Consider the following 27114-nt stretch of genomic DNA (forward strand, 5'->3'; position numbering starts at 1 on the left):
CCAACTACCAAACTAAGAGTGCATTCCAACCTCCAAACACTCCCACTGATGCGATGCCCCTGCCTGCCCCAACTGTGCCTGATAGTTCTCCCTAAGGGCTCCTAACTATTTTCACATACAACCCAAAGACCTGAGGTCCCTCCCATGGTATTACTTATTTGAAATGTATTTTCACTGCACATATTCTTCTTTGTCTCTACTACAAGAAGATTTGATGGTAGAGTTGTCAGATTGGTGCAAATAAGCAGGGCTCCATGTTTCTAGTCCTCTCCTTTTATAAATCAGTTTTTCAAGTGACTGATAGCTCCATGTACTAAGCCCGAGCTGTAAATGGATGAAGGCATGCGCACAAATTAATAGGTGGAGTTGAGCCATGGGTCTGGCTTGGCTCGAAGAGTCTGTGCACTAGCCAAATCATAAAAATGTTTGCCATTTATTTTATGCAACAAACTTAATGGAAAAATATTATACAATCTCTTAAAACTTTTTTAAAAGTGTATTTCTTTTACATGCGGAAGTGTTTCAGCTCACTAAATCAGATTATATCTGCGTAGACAGACATGATTAAAAGTGATTTTCAGAAACATCCATGGCTCGCCCCCAATGACAATGCCCCTAGAAAACTAAGAGGTAATTCGATAGTCATGTAAACCCCAAACATGTTCTAGATTATTATTGTAGATGGAGCAACGTTACAGTCTATTAAATGAAACATAAAAGGTATTTAAAAGTGTGCTCACTCGTGAAATTAAGAAAAATGAGTGTCTGTGAAATAAACTGTTTGCCTAGGATCACACAATTTGGAAAAACAAAGAAGCTGGTATTGATTCCAGGTTATCTGGTTTCACATTTTGAAATTCATCCCCCAGATGGGTATCTCTCTCTCTCTCTCTCTCTCTCTCTCTCTCTCTCTCCCTCTCTCTCTCCCTCTCTCTCTCTCTCTCTCTCTCTCTCTCTCTCTCTCTCTCTCTCTCTCTCTCTCATTTGCATCAAACCCCACTCCATCCCCGAAGCTACACACCCCTGGAGTTGATGCTCAAGGTTAGGTGCACCTGAAGCTTTTTACCCCTGGTTTCATTATCCATGTAGATCACTGGAATGCAGGGCCAAACTGGCTGTAGCGGGCATTGACGTTTGCAGGGAGGCTGGAAGGGTGGGGGACGGTTTTGCAGCGAAGCTGGATTATAGGCCCCTAGTAACAAAAGCAGCAGTGCCGGGGCCGATTTTGTTAAGCAGCAGTGCTTCATGCTTGCAGCCCTCCTGGGCAAAATTGCCAGGACTGCTTTTGGTTCCCAACCGTCCCTGCTGGAATGATCTTGTTGAGAGAGGTAATTTGACCAATGTAAATGAAAAAGGGCTTCAGCATCGACACTGTTGTACTGAGTCAGTGCTTTCTGCAGCACCACAAGCCCTTGCCTTGTGCTACAGTATGTGGTGGGCTCCCTTTGACCAAAGTTGGTTCAGCTCTCAAAGATGAAACCGTGCACAGGGCCTTTCAGCTCTGATGGAGAGCTGCAAATAGTTCGCTTTTAATCATTAGAGGTATGCCAGGGTAATTTATGTTACCCCCGCCCTGTTCTTAGGTTCCCCTGACCCTGTCTGCCCTTCTCCAAGCACTTAATCAACAAATAAAACATCGTTAATCGGCTAATTGAGGGACAAAAGGTCAACATTGTGATGTCACCGACGTTCGGGGTGCGTGTGACGTTACTTTCTGTACCCGTAGCATTTTAACCAATCAATGTCCATTCTAGTGCCCCTCAATGGCCATGCTGCGGAGCAGTGGTGACGTCATGCGCCATGACAAAGGCCACCGCTAAATTCTAAGGGGAAGGAATGGCGCATCCTTCATGCTTCCTGTGAGCTCCATTTTGCTTGAAATTCCGGCCGAGAGAAAGCAATAGAGCGGGCAGTGGTTGTGCTTTCTATTGTACCAGTCACTCGCGCGCCTGCATCTTGTAGATTAGAATGTATTGTACTACGAGGGGACATGAAGTAAACTGACGGGCAGTCGCTTTGACCTTACATGGCGTTATTTAAGCAATAGCTTGTGTGCGCTGCGTGTTCTGCTGTTCTTTTTTTTTGTGTGTGTGGAAACAGACAATGCCAGGGAGCAGAGGAATATATCACCTATGGTCATTAAAGAAGGTGATTAACGTGACACTGTTCTGAATACAAGATGAATTGCCGGTTGAATTACTGATGTCAGAATGGGTTTCTTGCACAAACGAATACCCACCAGACAGTAATAAATCCCACCCGAAGAAACAACGCAGTTGTCAGAACATGGTTGATGCTGCAACTGTGCTATCCATTGCATACCGGTTGCTTAATTATCGCACTGTAAAAGCTATGTTTTTATTTATGATAACTCTATTAGACTAAAATATTTTACAGAGTAAAACATCTCTTTCTGCATCAGACCCGTTTATCAATTTTCTGTGGCAATGCGTGTACTTGAGTTAAGCACTAGAGGGCGCTACGGCACCATGATAGCTAAATACCTCTCAAACCGAAAAGCGTCAACTGCAGTGCAGATAGCAAAACACATCTCGCGTATTTAGCATTCGAAAGCTGCAGTGTTTTTATACGTTACTACAGTAACTCGAGATTCATGGTAAGAGTGCCGAAGTCACTCGATTTTGGGGCAACCTCTACGTGCCCGTATGGCAAATAAGGTATCCAGGCAGTCATATGAAAGGGTATGATTACAAAGGACCAATTACCGTGCACGGCGTGCATATATTATGATGGTCGAGAAGAGGCCTTGGATTGTTAGTACGTCCTTCATGGCTAATAGTTTACACTGGTGGGCTGTCTTGGGGCGTTTATTTCATTAACGTGTCTCTTGATGTCTGCATGTTTCGCAGGCCTGAATCTGGTGCCGCTTATAGTGACAGTCAGTGGAGCTAGCCACATCTCACGTCCCTAAACGTATGCGGGTTGGAGGGAGGGGTCACTGGTGCAGGCGAGGGCGGGATAGTGTTTGTTTGACCATTTTCAAAGAATGAGCGAAGCCAGTGGGTACAGTCAGTTGGAAGGCTTTGGTTCTAACTGGTGCCTTGCACCCTGGTGCCCCTACAATCACTCACCCCTTGGAAGCACATTTTAGGGCTCTGTTTGCTACATCGACAGAAAGAAGTGCATATTTTCACTTAACCATTGAGAAGTGCTGGTACTCTCTCTTTGATAACACCACGCCCTTACTCGAAGAAAACAAGTGTAACTGCTCAGAGCCGGCCCATGTGAAGCTGTACAGCATCTGCCCTTCCCAAACATGCTGCTGCAAATCATGGAAAAAAGAAGAGAACTCTAGCGGGAAGGATATACCTGTGGTAAAACAAAATGTATATTTTAATCTAACCACCCTTATAATTTTTTATTTCGGTGATACCCATTCCTGAACCCCATGGAAGCTGAGTATATAATCTGATCACACAATGATTGTACATTTCTTCTATTTAGCGGCTATCCTCATACATTTTAAAATCACCAGTTACAATACACACTATCCTTGTAAAATCCGTAGTTAACATAATACGACAGCCAATCCTACATTTTTGGGCGTGGTCCGTCCCTAGGTAGTCCATCTTATCAAGTGGAAGCTAGCTGAAAATCAGTTCATAGTTAAAACATTCCTGGTGGACTCCTCCATGTGCAGTGCTTTAAATGGGATGGTACTGTCCGGTACGGAGTACCGGCACTTTTTTTATTTTGGGAGGGAAAGTACCGGCACTTCTCATGAGAAATTATATGCTTTTAATTGGAGAGTACCGGCACTTCCCAGAAACAAGCAGGTACTCTGCTACAGACTACCTGCACTTCTATATTTCCATTTCAAGCACTGTCCATGTGAATGGTTGACATGTTTCGGCCTCACTAGTTCTGGGCTCCGCAGGACACAACAAGGGAAGGTGTAATCGCTAAGTCCTCCTACATCTGCTTTCAAAAAGTGTCACAAAACTCCTGGTTCTCTCAATTATATCAACATAACTGTAGGCTGCTAGGGCGCATCCCTTAATGTGTGTGGGCTCTACAACCACCAGATGGATCTTTTTGGGAGAGAACACCCATGTGTGCGCTAAGTGCAGGCAAGGAATCAGCAGCTACTAATCCAGCTCACGAACCCAAGTTACTTGGCCTCCTCAGTGATGTGCAATAGCTTTATAATGTGCTGCATGGGGTACTTTATTCCATATACTTTCCACAAATTCGATATCATTTTGAAGGTGATGCCTTCCTGCAACGTTCTGTACAGGATTCACAGTATATGTACACTCAAGTAAAGTACAATGATTGCAGAATTTTCTTAACCTTGATTTATGCATGTTTAGAATGTGTAGTACTTAGTAAGAACACGCAAAATAGACCTTAAGAAGGATACACAAATACTATACTTTAGTATGAATGCACAATATAAATAATGGAGGGAAGGGAATGTGTGTGAATATAGAAAATTCAAGCTTCACATATGCATCGAAATCAACTTCTCATGGCTTATCTTGCTCATGTTATTCATAATCTTTCTAACGGTGCCTATCCTAGAGAATGAGCGTGATTTTGTGTTAATGGTTCTCGTTTCATTATTATAGGAGCATCTTTTTAAACGATCCCTGGTTCCTCTGTTGTCGTTTTGGAACATTTGAAAAGCTCTCTTTCACTTGCTGATCTTTGCTTCTTGTCTTTTACAGGGGTCCTTTCACGGTTTTACCCCATCTCCCGTGGAGTACCCATCTTCCGGGTTGGTTTCCAACTCCCCAGTCTTGTCTGGAAGCTACAGCAGTGGTATCTCTTCGCTGAGCCGATGTAGCACTTCGGAGACCTCTGGTTTTGATGGTCAGGTCTGCGACCAGACAGTGTCGATGTCAAATTACAGTATTTCAGAGGAGCCAATGAGGAAAGACAGTAAAACCCCGCCCCCGTACAGTGTGTATGAACGGACATTGCGCCGCCCAGTTGCCGTACCTCAGTGCCTGTCCATACCTGTTCCCATCGACCCTCCATCACTTCCGCCCAAACCTCCAGTCATCAGGCCAACCAATCTGGAGAATGGGGGCCGACGGACAGAGACTGTGCCACGGCCCAGACCACTACCACGGAAGGTCTCCCAACTCTAACAAGTCACTTTTGTTTACTGCTTCTTCAGAAAATTGCTGGAAGTCGGCAGTGTAGTAAAAGCAAATATGGATAAAGCGTAGGCACTTTAATAGTTTACCAAAATGTTCTCACAGAACATATAAAAGATTTTTAATTTATATGTTGCACATTATAAAAAAATAACTGGCCTGGTATACCAGATAAAGCAGGATTTATAGATTTTAATAAAAGATAATTTAATTTGAGAAGCAAGTGTTAAATAGTGATACAGACATTTTTATATAGGTTTCTTTTTTAATATACAGTAGAACAGGAGCACACTTTAAGATCACAGGAAGCTGTTATTTGTTTTCAAGGTGCGTTCGTTGTACAAAGGAATTGATGTATTGATTTCATGAAATGTTACGTGCACTCTTACAAGAATGTTTGGCAAGACAAGCCAACACTTTCCTGAGCTCAATTGTATGATAATCACCAGATAAAACTTTTTGAGGCACTTTTCATTTGGGCTGCAGAAAATCAGGGGATTAGGTGTTGCTTCGCGTTCATAAAACTAATGAAGTGTTGGTTTCAGAATGCCCTTAAAAGGCAAAGTGTTCTTTACTCATGCAAAGACAGAGGACGTTAAGGAAGGAACCCTTTTGAGGAAACCATCTTCTGAAACACGTCTTGTGCTTTTTTAGTAGATTGTGCCCAGTCTCTGACGCATGTATGTATTGTATATAAAGTAGATTTTTTAGGTATGCTCAGGCATCCAGTTTTTAACGAAATGTAACACTAACTGCATTTGCTCAGTTCTTATTTTGAACGTGAAAAATCAGTGCAAGACGTCGGGGCCAAAATCGAGTGACCAAACGGGAGGCGTTTTCTAATGGCACACCTTCGTTTTTCTAATACTGTGAAAATCAGGAAGACAGCTGCCAATTTAAAAAACACGTTTGGAAAATCAAGAAGGGGGAATCCATTCATACAGTAAAGTCTCTTCTTACAAACCAGGTTTTGATTGATTTTTAAAGGGCATTATATTAGACTTGTGAGTAGTCTATACCCCGGATGCATTATTTTCCTTCCTCGGTTCCCTTTCCTCATGGACAGGTGATTGTACAGTCCGACCACATATGTTTAAGTACAGTAGTGTAGATCCAAGGAGGGTTAAAGCCAATGAGTAGGGCAGCGAAGAACACCTTGTATGTGTATATATGTATATTCCCACTGGTAACCAACCACACACGCGTGTGTGGTGTTTGGAAGATGTACACTATATATATATGTAGATGTATATATATATATATATATATATTTTGTATCAGTAGTTTCCTTTGCTTAGTGTTTATAACGTATCATCAACAGTAGGGATTTGAGCCGTGATTTAAATCATGCTGTTAAAATATTTCCCTCTTTTGCTGGGAAACTCATTTTGTTTTTACTGTGTTTGCTCTTGTTGATAGCTTGACAGTATGGCAATCACCACTTTTTATATTCTCCGATAAAATTACTTCAGCTGAAATATGCTGTTGATGGTGATTATAGAGATTTTCTATGATAAATGTTCAAGTATTTTTGTATATAACTGGTCCATTTTAATAAATTGTGAGTGTAAACCAGAAAAAGAACCAACTGCTTGTGTATGCAGTACGATTGTTATAATTATGCCAAATACTTTATGTATTAAAAAATATTTGTAAATATGGGCTTTTAACAGCAATTCAGCCATATTGACTTTACAAATTTGAAAATCAGAAAAAATAATATATGTTAAAATATTTATGTTTTAGTGAAACCTCATTACGGAGAAAGGAGATCATTTATTTTACCTCCCTGTCTCATACATTTTGCCACCTGAAAATTGTCAGGGCCGTGCTGGCTTATGAATATAACATGTATTATGCAACATACCATGAATAAAGTAGAAATATATTTATATCTATGTATGTACCTTTAGGTAGATGTATATAGATGTAAATATATGTCTATCGTATCAGATTTTCTAAGGTGCCACATTTATTATAACAAAGCTTCTTTGATTTTACGGTGTAGTTTATTAGCTTTGTTAAATAGTGTTTGAGCACAGTATGACTCAGTGTTATTTTCCTCTTGCAGCCATAATTCATGGCCCCAAGCAGAATTTTTATTATGGATGTGTATTACTGAAATCAGTTATGCAGTAAAGCATTTAATGGTGTTCTGTTTACCAGGTGTTCATATTGGTCTCTTCTGCAATGGATAATATGAAATAAAATTACTTGATTAATCTAGATTTGCATATTTTTATTGAGCAGCCTCTGCACACAATTTCTGATTACTGACAAACTTTCACCAGCCAGCTGCAGCCTTATTTATTGCAATATTACCTGAGCCAACACACACACAATATCAGCAAACGTGGCACAGACATTTTGGCTGATGGAAGGCACGCTTCTTTCTTTTAAAGGAGCCATGCATGTAAGATTCAAAGCAGAGCATGCTTTTGTAAATACACGCAGGGGTATGACTACAGCGCCATGTATCCTTATGTGCTAAGGATGTTAACATTATTCGTTTGCTCAACTGACTAGAATAGCAACGCAATCCCTTTCTTTGAAGCAGGTTGACTATGCAAATGTTTCAAAGCAATGATGCACGCTTGTAGTATGTGATTTTAACCTTTTCTTTTTATTTCATTGAGCCTTGTAGTACTGTGTTGTGTTTGCTACATAGTATATTCATTTGGACTAAGTTCTACATTCTTTAGAACGAGCTGGAAGGTTCTTGGAACTTCAGCTTGGTCTGCTGAGCTCCTTGAAGCATCCAGACGCGTCCTAAATCCTGGGTTGTTCCTTTGGAATAAACATTCTTAATCTTCATATTCTGCTGTAGTGTGGACATTTGTGAGAGGCAGCTGTGCTGAACATACCTACATATCACGAATAAGGCCAGTGTACACGGATATTCTTGCTAGTCAAACTTATGCCCAAGGTCACCCCTCACTGGGGTCCTGCAAAATCCTCGACAAAGGAACAGCAAAGGAAAAAATGCAGGTCAAATTTACTGCAAAATATTAAAATGTTTGCGTGAGAAATTGCTCCAGTTATTCCCTACATTTTCCAAGATGTACAATGGTGTCCCCGCATTTTCATTGGCCCCATTATTCGATGATTTCCAGAAAACCTAATGTGACTCTTTACAAAAATAGTAAAACCATAGATTTTTAACCAGTAAATAAAGTGTAGCATTCCGCACATTTTGTTTATCAATCATTTCTACCTTGTGCCAATAAGACTTATATTAATATGGATACATATCATAAATTGTAGTATCAAACACGTTATACCACAGGTGCTGTGTTCCCCATTACAAAAAGAAAAAAAATGAAATGTTTAACAGATAAGTCCAATTTAGGAACCATGAATTTTCCTTTCAAAATACATCGCCCTCAGGAATGATGGTCACAGAGGTAAAAAGCTGCAAGGCAAATGGAAATACTAGAGAAGAAAACGGGAGTGAAGATATAAATGGTGAACATTATCACCACAAAACCCAAATTGGCTGGTACCCACAAAATAATGTTAAGGTTATCAATCAATCAAACAAAATAACCACACTCCACAGATTCCTCAATCTCAGTTGCGCAAGTGCTGCCCATGGTCTCAGAGGAGGCCTGGGCGATCCTGACCCAGGCTATTGCCGGTGGCAGGGATGCAGAAAAGTTCATGATATGCTGCAGACAAGACACAGAATCGCTGGGTTGAGTGATTGCTTCATCTCCACACCTGGCTGAGGTCAACTGGCTTCTCACAGGATGCTTAGGCATCTCCTATGGCCATGCTCTTCGACGGCACCCGTCTGTTTGGGACAAGGCCTATTCAGCTCTTGAGCACTTCAAGGATTGTAGGGCCACTGCCTGGTCGTTGGGACTCACCCTGGCCCCACATCAGCCAAACTCTGCCTTTCGCTCATTCGGTAGCTATGGGAGGGGCTACCAGCCGTGTCCGTGTCCACCCACCATAGCCAACAGATTCCACAGTCCTTTCATGGCCGAGGATGCAGCTTCCACTATCCTTGTTGGATCCAAGGTCAGAGATCTGCCCTATCCACCATGACTGGCAGCATTAACCTCCAAATCACTTTAATGTGCCCTCACAACTTCACAAGCAACCGTTGGCGGCAGGATCAGGCACCAATTGGCAAGCCATAACTTTGGACAAGTTGGCGCTGTTTATTGGAGTTATGCCCTTCTATTCATGAAAACCCATGTCATTGTCCTCAGTTTGGCTGACGGAGGACCATCTTTTCCTGCTGCATCAGGGAGTGCAGGCTTCTTTGGCATAAGGAGCCCTCGAGAGGGTGCTAACATCAGAAGTAGGTCATGCTTGCTATTTGCTATTTCCACTACTTTCTTGTCGCGAAGAAAGACAGAGGTCATCACCCAATACTAGAGCTACATCCTCCGGACTGCTTCCTGAAAAAGAAGAAATTCAAAATGCTCATGTTGGCTGAGGTCCTGTGTGGCCTGGATCCTGGCTACTGGGTGGTGGCGCTTGAGTTGCAGGACATATATTTGCATATACAGGTCCTGTCTACCCATAGACATTACTTGCTGTTCATGGTAGGCCACAATCACTTTCAGCTCTCTGTGCTCCCTGTTGGCCGTACCAATGCCCCTCTGGTGTTAAGGGAAGTAATGGCAGTGGTTGCAGGCTATCTGCGGAAGTCAGGGGTTCCAGTCTTCCCCTAACTCAAATACTGGCTGTTGAAGGTGGGTTCCTTCCAGGTCACCGTAGCCAACTTCCAGACTATGACAAACCTCATGCATTTGCTGCGGTTCATTGTAAGCATGCCGAAGTTGCACCTCACTCCTTCTCAGATGCTCTCTTTCATCGGAGCCAGGATATTCAGGGTATGATTCGAATGTTCCAGCCTCTGTCATTTATTTTGGTGAAACTGACTGAGTCTGCTGGGTCTTCTGCCGCCAGCATTCTGCTGGTAATGCAAGCCCACTGGCATATGCAGGCTCTGCAGTGGCAGCTGAAGTCCCAGTGGGTGCAGCATCAGGGGAATATCACATACATGGTCTAGATATCGGAGGGTACCGCAAAAGATCTACAGTGGAGACTGACAGACCTCAATTGGGTTAGCAGCAGACCCCTCTCCATTCCCCACCCAGATCTCACAGTAGTGACAAATGCGTAACTCCTGGGTTGGGGCAGCCATCTGGGAAGCGTGGACATCAGAGGAATCTGGTCTCTGGAAGAGTCTATGTTCCACATCAATTTGTTGGAGTTCAGAGCAATTCACTTGGCATTGAAATCCTTACTCCCATCTCTCAAGGAAGGCTGGTTCAGGTGTTCACAGACACCACTACTGCCATATGGTACTGCAACATACAGATCAGAGTGGGGTAATAAAGCCTGTGCCAGTAGGCCCTGCGCCTCTGGACATGGTTGGACCATTTGGACATTTTCCTGCTTATACAACACCTGAAAGGCTCTGTAAACGACAGGGCAGATGAACTCAGCCATCAATACCTCGTGGATCACAAAAGGAGTCTACATACAGAAGTGGTGCAAGGTCTGTTCTGCAAGTGATGAGAACCTTGGTTAGATCTGTTTGTCACTACTGAGAGTGCACAATGTCAGCACTTCTGCAGGCTGGAGTTTCCAAGGGAGCTCTTGCTCGGAGATGTGTTTTGTCTCAAGTATGCCTTCCTGCCAGCTCCACTCCTGCCCCAAGTTCTGAGGAAGATCAGGACTACCAGGCCCAAGTCATCCTTGTGGCTCTGGATTGATCATAGAAAGTATGGTATCCTGAATTCCAGAGCACGGGCATCAGTTTTCTGATCAGGCTGCCTCTTCGGGAGTATCTCCTGTCACAACAACAGGGCAGGTTTCTGCACCCAAACCTGCACACACTCAGCCTCCATGCATGGACACTGAGCGGTGGCAGTTGAGTCTTTGATCTTCCTCCTGAAGTCTGTGAGGTCATCATGACAGCCAGGCATCTCTTCACAAAGACCGTATACGCTTGCCATTGGGACAACGTTGTTGATTAATGCACTGACAAACAGGTTGACCCTCTTTCTGCACCCTTGCCTGAAGTGTCGCTGTTTGTTTTGAGTCCATTCAACCAACAGGTATCCCACCAGGGGTCATGGGGGTTAGTTATATATAATTCACGGGACACAGGGTAGAGGTGTTGGTCACCCCACGTGGGTATGCTAGCTCCGCATGGCTTGTGTGGTGAAGGAAAAAATTCATTTTTTATATGTAACCCTCACACACTCTAGTAGTGTCATGCTTCATCATCGGGTTCACCCTGACTCATAAAGGTCAGGGTGGGCTCAACCGTATTCCAGAGAGCACTTATTAGAAGGGCGACCAGGGGGCTTAACTAGAGATTAAAATTCCCTCACCTTCTCCTAGGTATCCCTTTATTAGTGGAGATGGTGGCGAGACTAAAATAATAGCTCATGGGTAATGTGGACGGTTATGGTCCTATGACCCTATATTTAGACCAACATGTTTCAGCCCTACTCTAGGGCCTAACGAGGTCCGAGGCTTTAATCAGGGAATCAGATAAGTACCTCCCTGGTTAATAGGTCCAATTAACAGCTGGCAAAATAGTGCCACACGCTTGTACAGGGGCAGTGCTAATACTTGCCCATCAGTGGTCTTTGTGGAGTATCACCCATAATTATTGGTTTTCAAGTGCCTCGGGAGCGGTGGTGGGGCGTCCTTTAGTCACACATTCATCAAGGGTATAGCCCTAGCCATTAGCCTGAATTGCCCGCCGTGTCACCCTCCAGATCCTTTTGTTTATCACGTTTGTTTTGAGACACCTGCCTGTTTCCCACAAAATCTTTTGTTATGACCCAATTGGACCTTAGCTTGGTTTTAACCTTCTTAATTTGTTTACTCTTTAAACCCATGCAAAGTTGCCCCCTAAGAGTCCTAAAAATCAAGACAGTTTTCCTGGTGGCCATCACTTCGTTCAGGAAGATCAGCAAGCTGTAGGCACTTTCTGTTCATTCTCATGCACCAGCTTCTTCCCAGATAAACTTGTTCTCCGCACCTGTGCCTCTTTTCTGGCAAAAGTGGTGACACCTTTCCATGTCAGCCCAAGCATCATGCTACTGACCTTATTTGCTCAGCCTCACCCCTCCAAGGAGGAGGAGAGACTCCACTGCTCAGATTAAAAAAGAACGTTATCTTTCTTCACTGATCGCACCAAGAAACACTGTGAACGATCAGCTCTTTGTTGGGTTCCCTGGTGTGAAGCAGGGGAAACAGTACAGAACAGACTATTTCCAGGTAGATTGTGCTTTTAAATAAGATCTGCTACACAATGGCCAAAAAGCAACCCCCTGAGGAATTGCCGGCTCATTCCACCAGAGACATGACTGCAACTACTGCTTTAGCCAGCAGAGCTCCCGCCCTGGATATCTGCCAGGCTGCAGTGTGCGCATCATTCCACATGTTCACCAAACACTACTGCCTGTAAAGTCAGGTGTGTCATGATGGGCACTTTGCCTGTTTGGTCCTCTAGGACTTTTTGGTTTTATTAGTTTGCACACCCACCTCCACAGAGGTATTGCTTTGGCATCTATTTTGAGGTAAGTGAAGTAAGCGGCAGACAACACCGCGGGTTAAACCACAACTTTATTTGACCATACACTGTACCCCCGACCGCCTCAGGCTCTCTCTCCAGCGCAACTGCCGTTCTCTGGAACAACTGGTCACCAGATTTCCATAGGAGAATGGTCAGCTTTGGAGTGGGCCCATCACGGTTGGGTGTCGCAAGACACTTCAATACTACATTGCGTTTTCCCTTTTTTTTTTTTTTAAAGAAAAAACACTGGTATAGTGCAACCGTTAAAACAAAAGCAATGAACACACAAGAAAAACGGAAAAAGACTTTGAAACAAGCTCAAACAAGTAACAAGGCGCGAGCAACCAGCTAGAACGCATGCTGGAGGACAGCATTAAACCTACACCATCAATAATACAACAATTAAGGTGCAGGTAAAAAATAAGGAAAAGATATGCATGTCAAACTTCATATGAGAAATATACATGTCAAACTACATAAAAACATAATGAAAATTAACATGGCAAGTAAGAATCACATAAGAACCCCTCCCACAGTACCCCATACCACCTGTGTACCTTTCTATCCAAAACCTGACCTGCAAAAAAAAATAAAGGTGTGACATGAAGTATACATAGCACCCCAAGTCCCAGAGGAGCCTAACGGTACCTGCTGGGGATTTTACAAGCTCTTAGGCTGTTGCGCAGGCGTTGAGTGTGAACCTTGACGTCGAGTGTGAACCTTGACGTCTTCCAGGTTTATGGGAGTACTCCCATGAAACCTGTTTGCCATCATGGAAAGTTGTCTCGAAAAGGCACCAGGGTTAACCACATTACTAAAACCATTATGTTCATGAACCTTCACCACTTTAGAGATGTTCCACCAATTGCGACCAAGAACTCTTATGGCATTGCCACACAGTCTATCAATAACCAAAGGGTCGGAAAACTTGGACTCACCTTTCTTCACAAAGCTGGGAGTTTTAATCCGAACAATATCACCCTCACTGTAAGTGCAAACGTAGACACTGTTCCTTGTGTCATAATAACACTTTTGTTTCTGCTGTGCCCTTTGTGTTGAAGCAAGTCATTACGTAAATGATGTGACACACCTTCCTTTAAAAACCTACTCATCCAGGCTGGCCTGAACTGCAAAGTGGCCTTCCTTCCTTTAGGAGCCTCAAAGGGAGAGAACCCTGTCGTGGAATGTGGAGTGGTCCTATAAAACCACAACATGGATTGGATGGCATTGTGTACATCACACTTGTGAGATACTGCCCATCTCACAGACTCACCCAGCACCCTATTGAAGCATTCCACCAGGCCATTAGTTTGTGGATTGTAAAGGGAGTACTTGAGATGAGGTATGGAACTCTCCCTTACAAAACTCTCTACCTCACCCGAAACTAATTGCACTCCATTATCTGAGACGATATCCTCAGGCAAACCTTCATTCATGAAAATTTCTTTGAAAAAAAGAATGACAGCTCTGGAGTGTGGCTCACGAATGAGCATTACACATGCCCACCTAGAATAGTAGTCCATGAGAACTAGGACATAACGAGAATTGTGAGGAAGAATATTAAATGGCCCTACCAAATCAATACCCAGTTTCTTCCACGGTCCAGACGGACACTCGATGGGCTTCAGCGGTGTGGTGACAGTTTTGAATGTTTTGTCAGCAGAGAAACACACACAACAACTCTTAACCATTCCATCAATCTGTGTGTCCATTTGTGGCCACCAGAGCAACTCAAGTACCCTTCGTTTGGTCAATGTGGACCCCAAGTGACCCTCATGCGCTTTGGACAGAATACTGTGCCTTAACTTGTCTGGGGGAACCAGTTTGTCACCTCTCAAAAGCAGCCCATCTTCAATTGTCAGTTCCTCCGACACCTTGAAAAATGGCTGCATGTTTTGTAGTAAAGATTTCTCCCTAGGCCATCCCAAAACAACCTTCTCCATGACATTTTTTGTAAACATGATCATGACCCAAATTTGTTCTCCAACACACTTCGTTGAACTGACAGCAATTCCCGACCTCGAAGGCTGCAATGAAACAACATTCATTTTCAGCAACACCAACCATCACTTCCTTCTCAACTATGGGATTTTTTGATAAAATATCAGCTCGCACGTTCTTCCCTCCTGAAATATGCACAACCTTGAAATTGAATTGAAGAAGTCTGGCAGGAAACCTTGCTATTCTGGGCGTGCTGCTCTTGCAATTGGTACCATTGAGGATTGCCACTAATAGTTTGTGATCAGTTTGTAAAACGAAACTTCTCCCCCACAGATAACACTTGAATTTTTCTATACCCCACCAGCATGCTAGCAACTCTTTCTCAATCACTGAATAGTTAAGTTCGGCATCTCTTAATACCCTTGATGCAACACCAATGGTGTAATCAGATTGCCCATCTTTCTGTGACAAAACAGCACCAATCCCGAACTTACTCGCATCTACTGTCACTACACATTTCAGATTATGATCAAAAGGTTTTAACGCATTCATACTGGTAAGTTGTTTTTTAATGTCAGAGAACGCAGACGAACACTCATCACTCCACACAAATTCTGTTCTATCCTGCAATAACATAGAAATGGCTCTGGCTCTTGATGCAAAATCGGGTATGAAGCGTGAGTAAAACTGACACAGACCAAGAAATTATTTCATTCCAGCTTTATCAGTTGGGGGAGGTGCATCCAGAATGGCCTCAACTAATCCAGTCCTTGGACGCACCCCCTCCGCAGAACCCACATGACCAAGATATTCAACAGAAGATTTAAGAAATTGGCACTTTTATCTTTTAAGGACCGTACCAGCTTGGTCAAACACAGTAAGAACCTTTTTCAAAATAAGACTGTGCTCTTCTCGAGAAGATGCGTGAATCAAGACATCATCCTGGAACACAGCCACCTTGGAATTACTCTTCAGCAATTCGGACATAAGTCTCTGAAACACAAAGGCTGCCGACGCCAAGCCAAAAGGCATACAGCAGTACTGAAAAGTTCCTGAAGGTGAAACAAAAGCTGTAAGATGACGTGATTCTTCAGCCAACATGACCTGATGATAGGCAGATGCTAGATCTAACTTGGTAAAAAACGTTACTCCAGAAATAGATGACATCTCCCCAATTTTTGTTGAGAGACCTGTGATCCACACATACCCTCAGCTCCCCATTTTTCTTCTTGGCCACGACTAAAGGTGAAAGCCACAAAGAGGACTCCACAGGCTCAATTATACCTTTGGCCTGCAAACCCTCCAACTCTTTCTCTAGTTCATTACGAACACTAAACGGGACCCCTCTCAATTTGTGTTTCACAGGTTTTTGCATTAGCCTTAATCTTGATTTTGTGTTGGAAACCAACAATTTTTTCCAACTACCCTGAAAATACTTTGGGGAACTCATTCAGCAAAAGTTCAATGTCATCTGAGTCTCTAACAACCGAGACTTGTTCTTTAGTGCCTGGAATTAGGACCATACCAAAAATCTCTTGGTGAAGCCACCCTAAGATGTTCAAACCCTTAACAGCAACATAGATCTTACCCCAAATACGCCTTTAAACATCATGGAATCTTCAAAAAAAACCTTGAAGATCAATATTCCTCATAGGAGAATGGAGACCTATCAGCTGGGGATAGAGTCCGCTCGGGCCAATTTTGTTGGAGTTATCATGATGATTATAGTCCCAGAATCCACCAAAAGGTAAAGTTGTTTCTCTCCCACTTGCACATATACATAAGGGTCAACACATACTTCATCCTGCATGCAGCTCGCACTATCCACACCCACCACCACAACCATGTCACGCACTTCACCCAATAAGTTCTCGTCTACTTGAGCACACCACGCCGAGTTGACTTGCTTCAACTCCAGCCCCTGTTCAACGGGATCGTCGTGGTGAACGTCAATTCAGCTGCACATCCCACTCGAAAAAGTTGGGTGATGGACTCTGCACGATTCGTCACGGTTTGCCTCGGGGTACAGCCACTCGTCACCACGTGAATCAAGTGGTAGACAACACCATGGGTTAAACCACAACTTTATTTGACCATACACTGTACCCTGACCGCCTGAGGCTCTCTTTTCAGCACAGCTGCCGTTCTCTGGAACAACTGGTCACCAGAGTTCCATAGGAGAATGCAGCCTTGTAGTGGGCCTGTCACGGTCGGGTGACACGAGACACTTCAAAACTACAGTAAGGAATCAGATTAACTTACCTTCATTAACACCTTATCTGGTAGAGACTCTAGCCAGAGATTCCTTATTGACCCTCTCAACCTCCCCGTTTCTGCAAAGCAGTCTTCCTACTTTAAAATCTCCCTGTAGGATTTTAGTTTCTTTACACTGGTCTACTAACCTTCTGACATGGTTCTGTGCCTCTGGCGCATAAACAGTTTCATAGAGAAACTGATGTCAGGCACACTGGGGTGGCACTTATATAGGCACAGCAATTCACATTTGTTGTGCGTAATGCCACCAATGTGGAGCTGATCAGCACCACCTACTGGCACACATAGGTACTGCTCAAGATTTCATGGATCCAGGCTGATGCCTGGAGAATATTCTAGGGCGAGAAATCTGTGTCTAGATAGAGTCTCTACAAGATAAGGTGTTACAGAAGCTAAGTAACTTGTTCTTTAATATCAGCAAGTTCTTTAGCGCACCATGGTGCTGCAGGCTTTGGCTTGCACATGTTCACTTAGATTTTGAAATGATTGTTGAAGTTTTCTAGAAGAGTTTTGGCATCAGACATGGAGTTAACAGGTTGCGAGATGAGTTCAAGCATTATGGTGTCAATGGAGAAGTGTTTGAAGGATCTTAAGGTTTGATCTTTTCTTTTGTGTTGACCTGGTTTGTTGGTAGGACACTGAGTAGGGAGATAGGTATGGTAAAGTGCTCAGTCCAGGAATATGGGTGGTTTACATTGGATTGTTGATGATGATGGAAAGATAATGTTGAGGATTCTGTACTACATTGAGAATTATCAATAAGATTGAATAGGGAGTCTCTTATTTCTTTTGATCTTGTGTTTTCTTGAAGGCTGAAGTCACTCAGAAGGCCTTAGGATGAGGTGGAAGGTGGCTGTCTGATTTGCAGAGTGTTGAAAATGACATTTCAGCTGCTTCACAGAGTTCAGTGCTATGTGTTTCCTTTCGGAGCATAACCGGGAAGTTTTATGAATGGCTGTGATGCCTCCTCTTTTCTTATGTGTGTGGTCCAAATGATGGATGTTGTAACCTGTGGTAATAAGAACATCTACAATGTATGAGAATGGGGTGGGGTGGAACTATGTTTCTGTGAAGAAAATTTAAGGTCTGTTTCACTTTAAGCCTCAATATCCCATTGCAAAATCAACAATTGCTACTTTTCAGGTTTGCTGGCACCATATGTTTAAAATAACTGTTTTTTCATTAGTTGTCATTCTAGATGTGTTTTATTCCTTTTGCAGATTCATAACATTTTCCAACAGGTTCTGCAGTTAAACCTTTTGTTTCCCTCACTGAACCAGTGCTCGAAAGGTAGAAATATTTTCAGTTAGTTGTGTCAGCATGTCACTTCCATGGAGAAGAGATCAATCGTCACAGATGTTTTGTATTCATTGAGTCTACATGCTTCTGATAACTGCTGATAGGTTATGAGATGCTCTCTTTCTGCCCATCAGTTTTCAAGCCCCTTCTGCCTGTTTCCCTTCCTTTGCCTGAAGTTTGCTCAGAATTGCCACTGATATCAGTGCACATGTTTAGGTCTAGTTAGAAGTTTAGTGTTATCAACGTATGTCTGTTTCCAAAACCATCCATCTAGATTACAAAAGAAATAAAAAGCACAAAAAACCTCTTTCTCCCATTTCTTGAAAGTGGCTAAAGGGAAGTGATCAAAAAGTGATTTTCAGCTTTGCATTTAGTATGTAAGAAACTTAATAATAATGTATACATTTTAAACTAGGACATATTGCGGTACCTTCCCACTTCACCCTCTTGCTTCCTTCTATCAATAACCAAGCCTCTATTGATCAACCCCTAACCCATGCTCTGCATCTAGACTCCATATCTTTAGTCTTCTGCTCCTCCACCCCTGCATTGGAACACTCTCCACTGGAACTAACATGGAACGAGCTTGTTCCCTTTCTACAACAAAGCAAAGACCCATGGATCTCTTCATATTACAGAAACACCCTCATAAAAGGCATGCAATCCTCCCATTACTGGACTTTGTCACTAGTGACAGATTGAATACTGTTTATTTCAGTATTGAAAAACATATGTTACTTATGCACTCTCCAGTTTGTAAATGAGCAGGATAGCTCAGGGAGAAAAAAATAAAGAGATCAGATAAAACAGAAAAAATCAGGGTGCAACCTAGAATCACAAGTTAGATTTTCTACAGGCCCACCAGCATTTGAAACTTCTGCAGTTGATAAAATGACCACTAGCAAGTTGGATAATGATATTGATTATCTGGAAACTGCTGTGATGTTAGACAAATAGATGCTATAGTAAATGTATGCCATCACCACTTCTTTTCCTTACCACTCTTCAATTTCTGTAACGCTGGCCCGCTCAGTGATTATGCAAACACAAGGAGATGATAGACTGAGCTCTGTAACTTTTCAGCTATTCACTCCCAGTCACAGATCTGGGTAGAATCCATCATCATTCTTTAGCTCCCTTCGCCACCTCAGTTCAGACCCTGCTATATGTAAATCAGTCTTGACTCTGTGCCTCATTGGAACAGTCCAGCCCGAACTGCCAAGCCAGGTGTTCCCTGAACCGGTAACAAGCATCCTGTGACTGGTTTCTGTGTAACACCCTTCATCAGCCAGGGTAGCTTGAATCCAGTGGCAAAGTGAGCAAGGGAACCACGTCTGGGCATACCCTGCCAACTTAGGGCGAACAAAGCAAACACGAGGAGATGATGGATGGAGCGCTGTAACTTTTCAGACACTCACCCCAGTCACAGATCTGGGTTAAATCTATCATCATTCTTTAGCTCACTTCGCCCCCTCAGTTCAGACCCAGCTGTATGCAAATCAGTCTTGACCTTGTGCCTCATGGGAACAGTCCAGCTCGAACTGCCAAGCCAGGTCTTCCCTGAACCGGAAACAAGCGTCCCGGGTCAGATTTCTGGGTAACACCCTTCATCAGCCAGGCTAGCTTGAATCCAGTGGAAATGTGAGCTAGGGACCCACGTCTGGGCATACCCTGCCAACTTAGGGCGAACAAAGCAAACACAAGGAGATGATGGACGGAGCGCTGTAACGTTTCAGACACTCACCCCCAGTCACAGATCTGGGTTTAATCCATCATCATTCTTTAGCTCACTTCACCACCTCAGTTCAGACTCAGCAATATGCAAATCAGACTTGACCCTGTGCCTTATGAGAACAGTCCAGCCCAAACTGCCAAGCCAGGTCTTCCCTGATCCAGAAACAAGCATCCTGGGACCGGTTTCTGGGTAACACCCTTTAATCAGCCAGGCTAGCTTGAATCCAGTGGCAAAGTGAGCAAGGGACCCACGTCTGGGCATAACCTGCCAACTTAGGGCGAACAAAGCAAACACAAGGAGATGATGGATGGAGCGCTGTTACTTTTCAGACACTCACCCCTGAGGAAATTCGATTTTCGATCTCGCTTGTATTCAGTTGTGTTCCACTGCCATTTTGTGTTGCCCTCACTCAGGCAGCACAATGAACGAAGTATTTCTGCTGATCTTACTGCGACGTGTCAACCTTCTGCCTCTGTTTACGAGACTGATGTCAGGGACTGGCTGAGTCCACTAATCCTCGTCTGGTTTGACTAAACCCTGTCTCAACTGTCTGTCGGTTCACACCATTCTTTCCTGACTTTATCTTATCTTCTGGCCTTCGCTATTCTCTACTTATATTCTCTCATTTCACAACTGTCCTCCAAAGCATACAAATATGTCCTGCCACCTGCAAGTTGAGTTGTAGACACTACCACTGATTAACTTGTGGGGAGGGGTGACAAAAACAGTTGGAAGAGAGGTTTATTTGGGTTACTTGATATCTTGTTTTCAAACTTTTCTCATTGATTATATCTTGTTTTCAAACTCTTCTCATTGGATAACCATGTATGCATTGGGAGTGTTCTTGGTGAATCTATGCGCTATGAAAGATTGTGCGCCACGGAGTAAAGTGGCAGTCTCCTAAGAACATACTGAGTGTACTTCTGGGACAACTGTACTTAGCTGCAGCTAATAAACCTGATCTTCTATGCTCAACAGAATGTCCTGTGTCTCTGTTCAACAAAGCAGGTGAACTCAGGAGATTAAGGCGTGCCCTGCGCCGCCAGGCCCATAAGGCCCTGGCTCTTCACCCCCAGTCCCAGATCTGGGTTGAATCCATCATCATTCTTTAGCTCACTTCGCCACCTCAGTTCAGACCCAGCTATATGTAGATCAGTCTTGACCCTGTGCCTCATGGAAACAGTCCAGCCCAAACCTGGCCTGGCAGTTCAGGCTGGACTGTGGTGAGCAACAAAATCAAGCATCCTAGGACCGGTTTCTGAGTTATGAGCCTAATCAGCCAGGATAGCTTGACTCCAGTGGCATGGAGAGCACGGGACCCACGTCTGGGCATACCCGTTCTTCTCGGGGTGACAAATGGAAAAAGAACAATTGATGGACAGAATGAATTCAGAACAATGTCATACATTCACCCCAGTACAGAGATCTGGGCCTAAATCCATAGTTCCAGTCCAGGGACTACCTGGCCTGGCAGTTCGGGCTGGACTGTTTCCATCGGGGACAGTGTCAAGACTGATTTGCATATGGCTGGGTTCAAACTGGAATGGCATAGTGAGCAAAAAAACGATGGATTTAGGCTCAGATCTCTGTACTGGGGTGAATGTATGAGATTGTTCTGCATTCTGTCCATCAATTGTTCTTTTTGCATTTGTCACCCCGAGCGGGACGGGTATGCCAAGACGTGGGTCCCGTGCTCTCCATGCCACTGGAGTCAAGCTATCCTAGCTGATGAGGGGTGAAACCCTGAAACCGGTCCTAGGGTGCTTGGTTCCAGTCCAGGGACGACCTGGCCTGGCAGTTTGGGGTGGACTGTTCCCATTGGGCACAGGGTCAAGACTGATTTGTTTTTGGCTGGGGGTTAAACTGGAATGGCATGGTGAGTACAAAAACTATGCATTTAGGCCCAGATCTTTGTACTGGGGTGAATGTATGACATAGTTCTCCATTCTATCCATCAATTGTTCTTTTTGCACCTCTCAGTGATTACGTACAGCTGTTGCTATATACTGTGCAGTGTTTCCCGTAAAGATAATTCTTGTTATCAATGACTGTAAAAAAAACAATCTTTGTTTTCAAGTGAATAGATAGATGTTCCAAAACAGAAGCTTTCATAATGATTAAACTTATTTATCTGCAACTGTCTGAGGGTAATTATATATACTAAGGTTAGTCTGCGAGGTGGATAATCAAACAAGGAATATTTTGAAGAACTGATTTTTCAATATGTTTTTATCTCCTGGTATTGTTTTACACTGAGCACCTTTGATATAAAGTAATATAGATATATATATATATATATATATAATATATATATATATAAAAAAGAAAATATATATATATATTACAATTTATTACAATTTATTTAAACAAATATTTAAATTGTGACCTCTGAAAACGTTCTCAATTTATTCATAATACCCAGCGGGTATGTGTATGCATTCTTGATTACCAGACTGACTGATAAAAAGGCAAACAATGCTGGTGCATATCTTTGTGATTTGTGATAAATGTTCTTTGCCATTGATCTTTTTTGGAGTTTTGGACCAAATCCGCATTTAAGGCTGATGAATTACTAGGAATATATCCATCACAAAATGTCCAAAAGCAGCACATTTAAAAGTTAGGCAGGCTAGAGTAAGACAAGTGGAGAAGTGTGGCTCACTGGTTAGAAGAGGCATACCCTGAAGCAGAGGTCAGACCCGGGACCAGGGTTCAATTCCCGACGCGGCAGGGTCTGAGCCCAAGTGTCCACGGACTCGATAATTCTCACTTCGGTGCCTACTCGATTCATGGGTTCACACTCTGCAACTCTGGGCAATAGCTTGCTTAATCTCCACTGCGGCCCCCCCCGTGGCGGGATGCCTGGCTTTCTCCTTGGGGATGCCCAGTACGGGTTATCTCACAGGGAAAAAGCCAGGACGGGTTCCCAATGGAAGCGCCGAGATGCCCAAGGGTAAGTCGAGCGCTATATAAGAACACACATACATACATACATACATACATACAAGTGGATAAGTAAGGTAAGTATTTAATGAAAGGGTTTTTAGTTGGAGTCCGACTCAAGATTTGGCTGATCAAATCTGTAGGTGAATGTTGAGAGGGCAAACAGGACCCACAAATCAGGGATACGATATGCTTAACTACCATGAACCACTTTAGATTTTACATTTTATTTAGTTTGAGGTGGAGTAAATTGAGGGAATCAAATTGCCTAAAACCTGAACTACTGAAAAGATTTGAGAATTTGTTCACTGTCAAATCCACCCAAAAAATAGGTGGTTCTATATTGATTCGTGCAGGACTGCTCAAGTTTAACAGATTAATTTTTATACAGAAGTTACTATTCTTATTATTCTCGGTTATATACCTTGTAGGAAAATGCCACCTTTTGCGTGGTCACCCCCACTTTTTGCTTGACTTACTGTTTTTTGGACTCTGCACACAGGGACACTTTTTTCCCAGTGTATGTTCTCTGACCCCTAAACCATGTTAAAATGTGCTATACTCCTAATTTTCACATTCAACTCACCTAGAAGTCACTAGCCAATATTACAAAGTGTGCACATGGTCTGCTAATTAAATGTCATTAGTAGATTGCAGCACACATTGTGACACCACTAGAGTGACCGTGCTAAACATGACTGCAGGCCTACCACTGAAGCCTGTCTGCTCAGTTTTAGAACTGCAATTTTCGACCTGCCAAAATAACCCCTTTTTAAAAGGCCTAATCCCTCCTTTTAAATATTGATAAATCTCTAGCCAGGAGCATTCCAGTCTCATTTTGCCCCATGCAGGCCTTAAATACCCATTAGACAGGATGCATTGTATTTAAAAGTAGGATGTAAAAGTTTAATGTTAAACATGTCCTTACAGTGACAAGGCCCTAAAAGCTATTAACACTGTAGTTGTGTTAGCTGGTCCATAGGAAAGCACTGAGATGCAAATTTAAAGTTATTCATGAAACCTCCTCCTAGGAACTATCTAAAAACCATCCAAAATTCTTGGACTTTTAAAAACATTTATTACAAGCCCAGGTAAAGCTAGATATGTAATAAATATTTTGCTCAAGGTGCTTATAAAAAAAGTCACCTTTTACCTGCCAAAAGCGTCTGGAAGCCCATTTGCATCTGCTTCCACCTGCCAGCCTGGAGGCCATTTGATGAGGTGTAAAATAGCTTCCATAGCTGAAACAAAGATCTTTGGTGTGAGAGGCGTTCTGTCCCTCTCACAGACTGACCATCTGGGCAGTGCCCAGGAACATAATTAACTTCAAATAAGCCTACCCTGCCAAAGGCAGATGTAGCTAACACCTGGGGCTGCCCCCTCCTGTGTCTCTCTAGTCAGTCAGGCATCAATCTCAGTGAGAAAGGAGCTACACCGAGAACTAGTTTTGAGTTACAACAGATGAGGTGTTGGTAGTTTCTTTGGTCACACCTCTTGGGTGGGCATGTAAGCTCTCTACAGGCGAAGAAAGGTTCTGCCATGTTGCATTTAGGTAGAGAGGGGCACTGAGGCATTGTACACAGAAGCTGCCGCCAAAGTCAGTACAGTTGTTTCGAAGAACTTTTTTTTTCCCTATTGACTATGGAAAGGCCAGGACTCACCCCCACTCACAAGGTAGTGCAGGTTAAATGTGGCACCCTTGGGTAATCTCTTCAGAACACTACTGGACTTGTGACAGACAGAAGAAGGATTACCCTGCTGTTGAGACCTATGAGGGGACCTTAAATGCAGGACCTGCTCCCACCAGTACCCAGGACAAAGAAGTGGACTCAAATGGTCGGTTTGCTGGCCACCAGTTAAGCTACAGGGGCGTAAAAAGCCTCAAGAAGCCCTTTTTTTCTTTAGAGTACAGCTGGCCAGTTCCAACTGGACCTCCTTGCTTGTGGCTCCTGCTGGAGTGAGTCTTGACCGTCCTATGCTCCTTCTCAGGATCTGGGCCCTTAGCTGTGTGTGCATCTGGTCCGCGCTCCATTATGGTCAGCATGTAATTGCGCCACGCTACCAGTCAAGCGCAACCAGATGACTGCGGCTGGCGCTATATACTTTTTGGTGCTATTTTTATTTAATTTAAAAAAATCCTGTCTCTGGTTCCCCTTATCGGATTTTTGTCGTTTGGATGTCATTTTGTTCATTAATTGATTTTCTATTTTTATTAATCAAGTAGCATTTTTTTTTTGTGTTTTTGCATTTTAGCTATGTTTTAACTTCTAAATCCTTTACACATTTCCTTAGGTTAAGCCTGTCATCACTGCACGATAGCTACCTTGGGATGTGTTCAGGTTTTACATTACAGAAACTTTAACTGGACTTAAGAATAGTTCCCTTATTACCTGTAGTGGACTACTAAAAATCCATGTTCTCAAAACCTTGCTCACCTTTAGACCATCTTAGCTGCATTGCATCATTCAGATCTTTGGCTGACTCAAAGCTACTTGATATGTGCCTCAATACTTGTGAATTACTTCATTCTAGACAACATACGAGTTCTTCATTAGAAGACTCTGTGTTTTAGTCTGTCTGTAATGTACGTCAAAGAGGTATTGATTGACACTCATAATTTCTAATATATCATGTTATCTACACCTGAGGTCTTGACAAGTGATCACACCACTGTACTGAGTTAAGATCCTGGATGAACTAGGGAAGATTTGCTTGGATTTTTTTTACTGGTTTGGCTTGACCAAATAAAGAACGTTTCTAATAACTATGAGAACAAAAGCCTTGATACCCATTCTACTTGCAACCTTCAGTAACTTCTGCACTGAACTAACCAAATTAGTAGTGCCTCTTACAGTGGGGATAGCAAATAACAACAAAGTGACAAAAGGAGTATTTGAGGTAATCTCAGCTACTGGTGATCACTTGGGATTACCCCAGGCCATTGTTTTTCATCTTGATCAATCAATCAATCAATCAGCACATTTGTAAAGCGCACTACTCACCCGTGAGGGTCTCAAGGTGCTGGGGGGGAGGTGCTGCTACTGCTCGAACAGCCAGGTCTTGAGTAGCCTCATGAAGGTCAGTCGGTCCTGGGTCTGCCGTAGGAGGATGGTGAGGGTGTTCCAGGTCTTGGCGGCGAGGTAGGAGAACGATCTTCTGCCGATGGTCGCTCTGCGGATGCGGGGGGCGAGGGCGAGGTCAGCGGAGCGGACCTGGTGGTTCGGGGTGTAGAAGGTGAGTCGTCTGTTGAGGTATTCCAGTCCGGGGGTTGTGGAGTGCTTTGTGTGTGTGGGTGAGGAGCTTGAAGGTGATCCTCTTGTTGACGGGGAGCTAGTGCAGGTCTCTCAGGTGGGGTGAGATGTGGCTGTGGTGAGGGATGTCCAGGATGAGGCGTACAGAGGCGTTCTGTATGCGTTGCAGTCGCTTCAGGAGTTTGGCTGAGGCTCCCGCGTAGAGGGTGTTTCCGTAGTGCAGCCTGCTGCTGACGAGGTCCTGGGTGATCGTTCTTCTTGTTTCTGTGGGGATCCACCTGTAGATCTTGCGGAGCATGCGTAGGGTGTTGAAGCAGGAGGACGAGACGGCGTTGACCTTCTTGGTCATGGAGAGTGTCGAGTCGAGGATGACCCCCAGGTTGCGTGCGTGGTTGGTGGGTGTCGGTGCTGCTCCCAGTGTGGTTGGCCACCAGGAGTCGTCCCAGGCTGATGAGGTGGAGCTGAGGATGAGGACCTCCGTCTTGTCCGAGTTCAGCTTCGGTCTGCTCTTCTTCATCCACTCGGCGATGGCCTTCATTCTTCGTGGAGGTTGGCTTTGGCAGTGATGGGGTCCTTGGTGAGGGAGAGAATCAGCTGGGTGTCATCGGCGTAGGAGATGATGTTGAGGTCATACAGTCGGGCGACGTGGGCGAGCAGTGCCGTGTAGATGTTGAACAGTGTCGGGCTGAGGGATGATCCTTGGGGTACGCCGCAGATGATCTCGGAGGCTTCGGAATGGAGTGGGGGGAGGCGTACACTCTGGGTTCTGCCAGAGAGGAAGTAGGTGGTCCATTCCAGAGCCTTGTCTCGGATCCCTGCGTTGTGGAGGCGTGTGCGTAGGGTGCGGTGGCAAACCGTGTCGAAGGCAGCTGAGAGGTCCAGGAGGATGAGGGCCGCGGTTTCACCGTTGTCCAGCAGGGTCCTGATGTCATCGGTGGCGGCGATGAGGGCAGTTTCGATACTGTGGTTGCTGCGGAACCCGGACTGGGA

At 43.9% G+C, this 27114-nt stretch overlaps 1 protein-coding gene across 3 annotated transcripts in view; it reads left to right on the plus strand.

Moving 5' to 3' along the window:
* The window catches only part of DOCK4 (dedicator of cytokinesis 4), a 1768257-nt gene extending 1763013 nt beyond the window's left edge, over window positions 1-5244 (plus strand). For all 3 annotated transcript variants that reach the window (XM_085653188.1, XM_085653189.1, XM_085653190.1), the window contains one exon: window positions 4692-5244. In XM_085653188.1, coding sequence (XP_085509314.1) covers window positions 4692-5117 — 426 coding nt within the window. In that variant the 3' untranslated portion in view covers window positions 5118-5244. The remainder of the gene's footprint in view (window positions 1-4691) is intronic.
* The last annotated feature ends 21870 nt before the right edge of the window (window positions 5245-27114 follow it).

Source organism: Triturus cristatus, chromosome 4_1 (genome assembly GCF_964204655.1).
Source record: "Triturus cristatus chromosome 4_1, aTriCri1.1, whole genome shotgun sequence".
Classification (NCBI taxonomy): domain Eukaryota; kingdom Metazoa; phylum Chordata; class Amphibia; order Caudata; family Salamandridae; genus Triturus; species Triturus cristatus.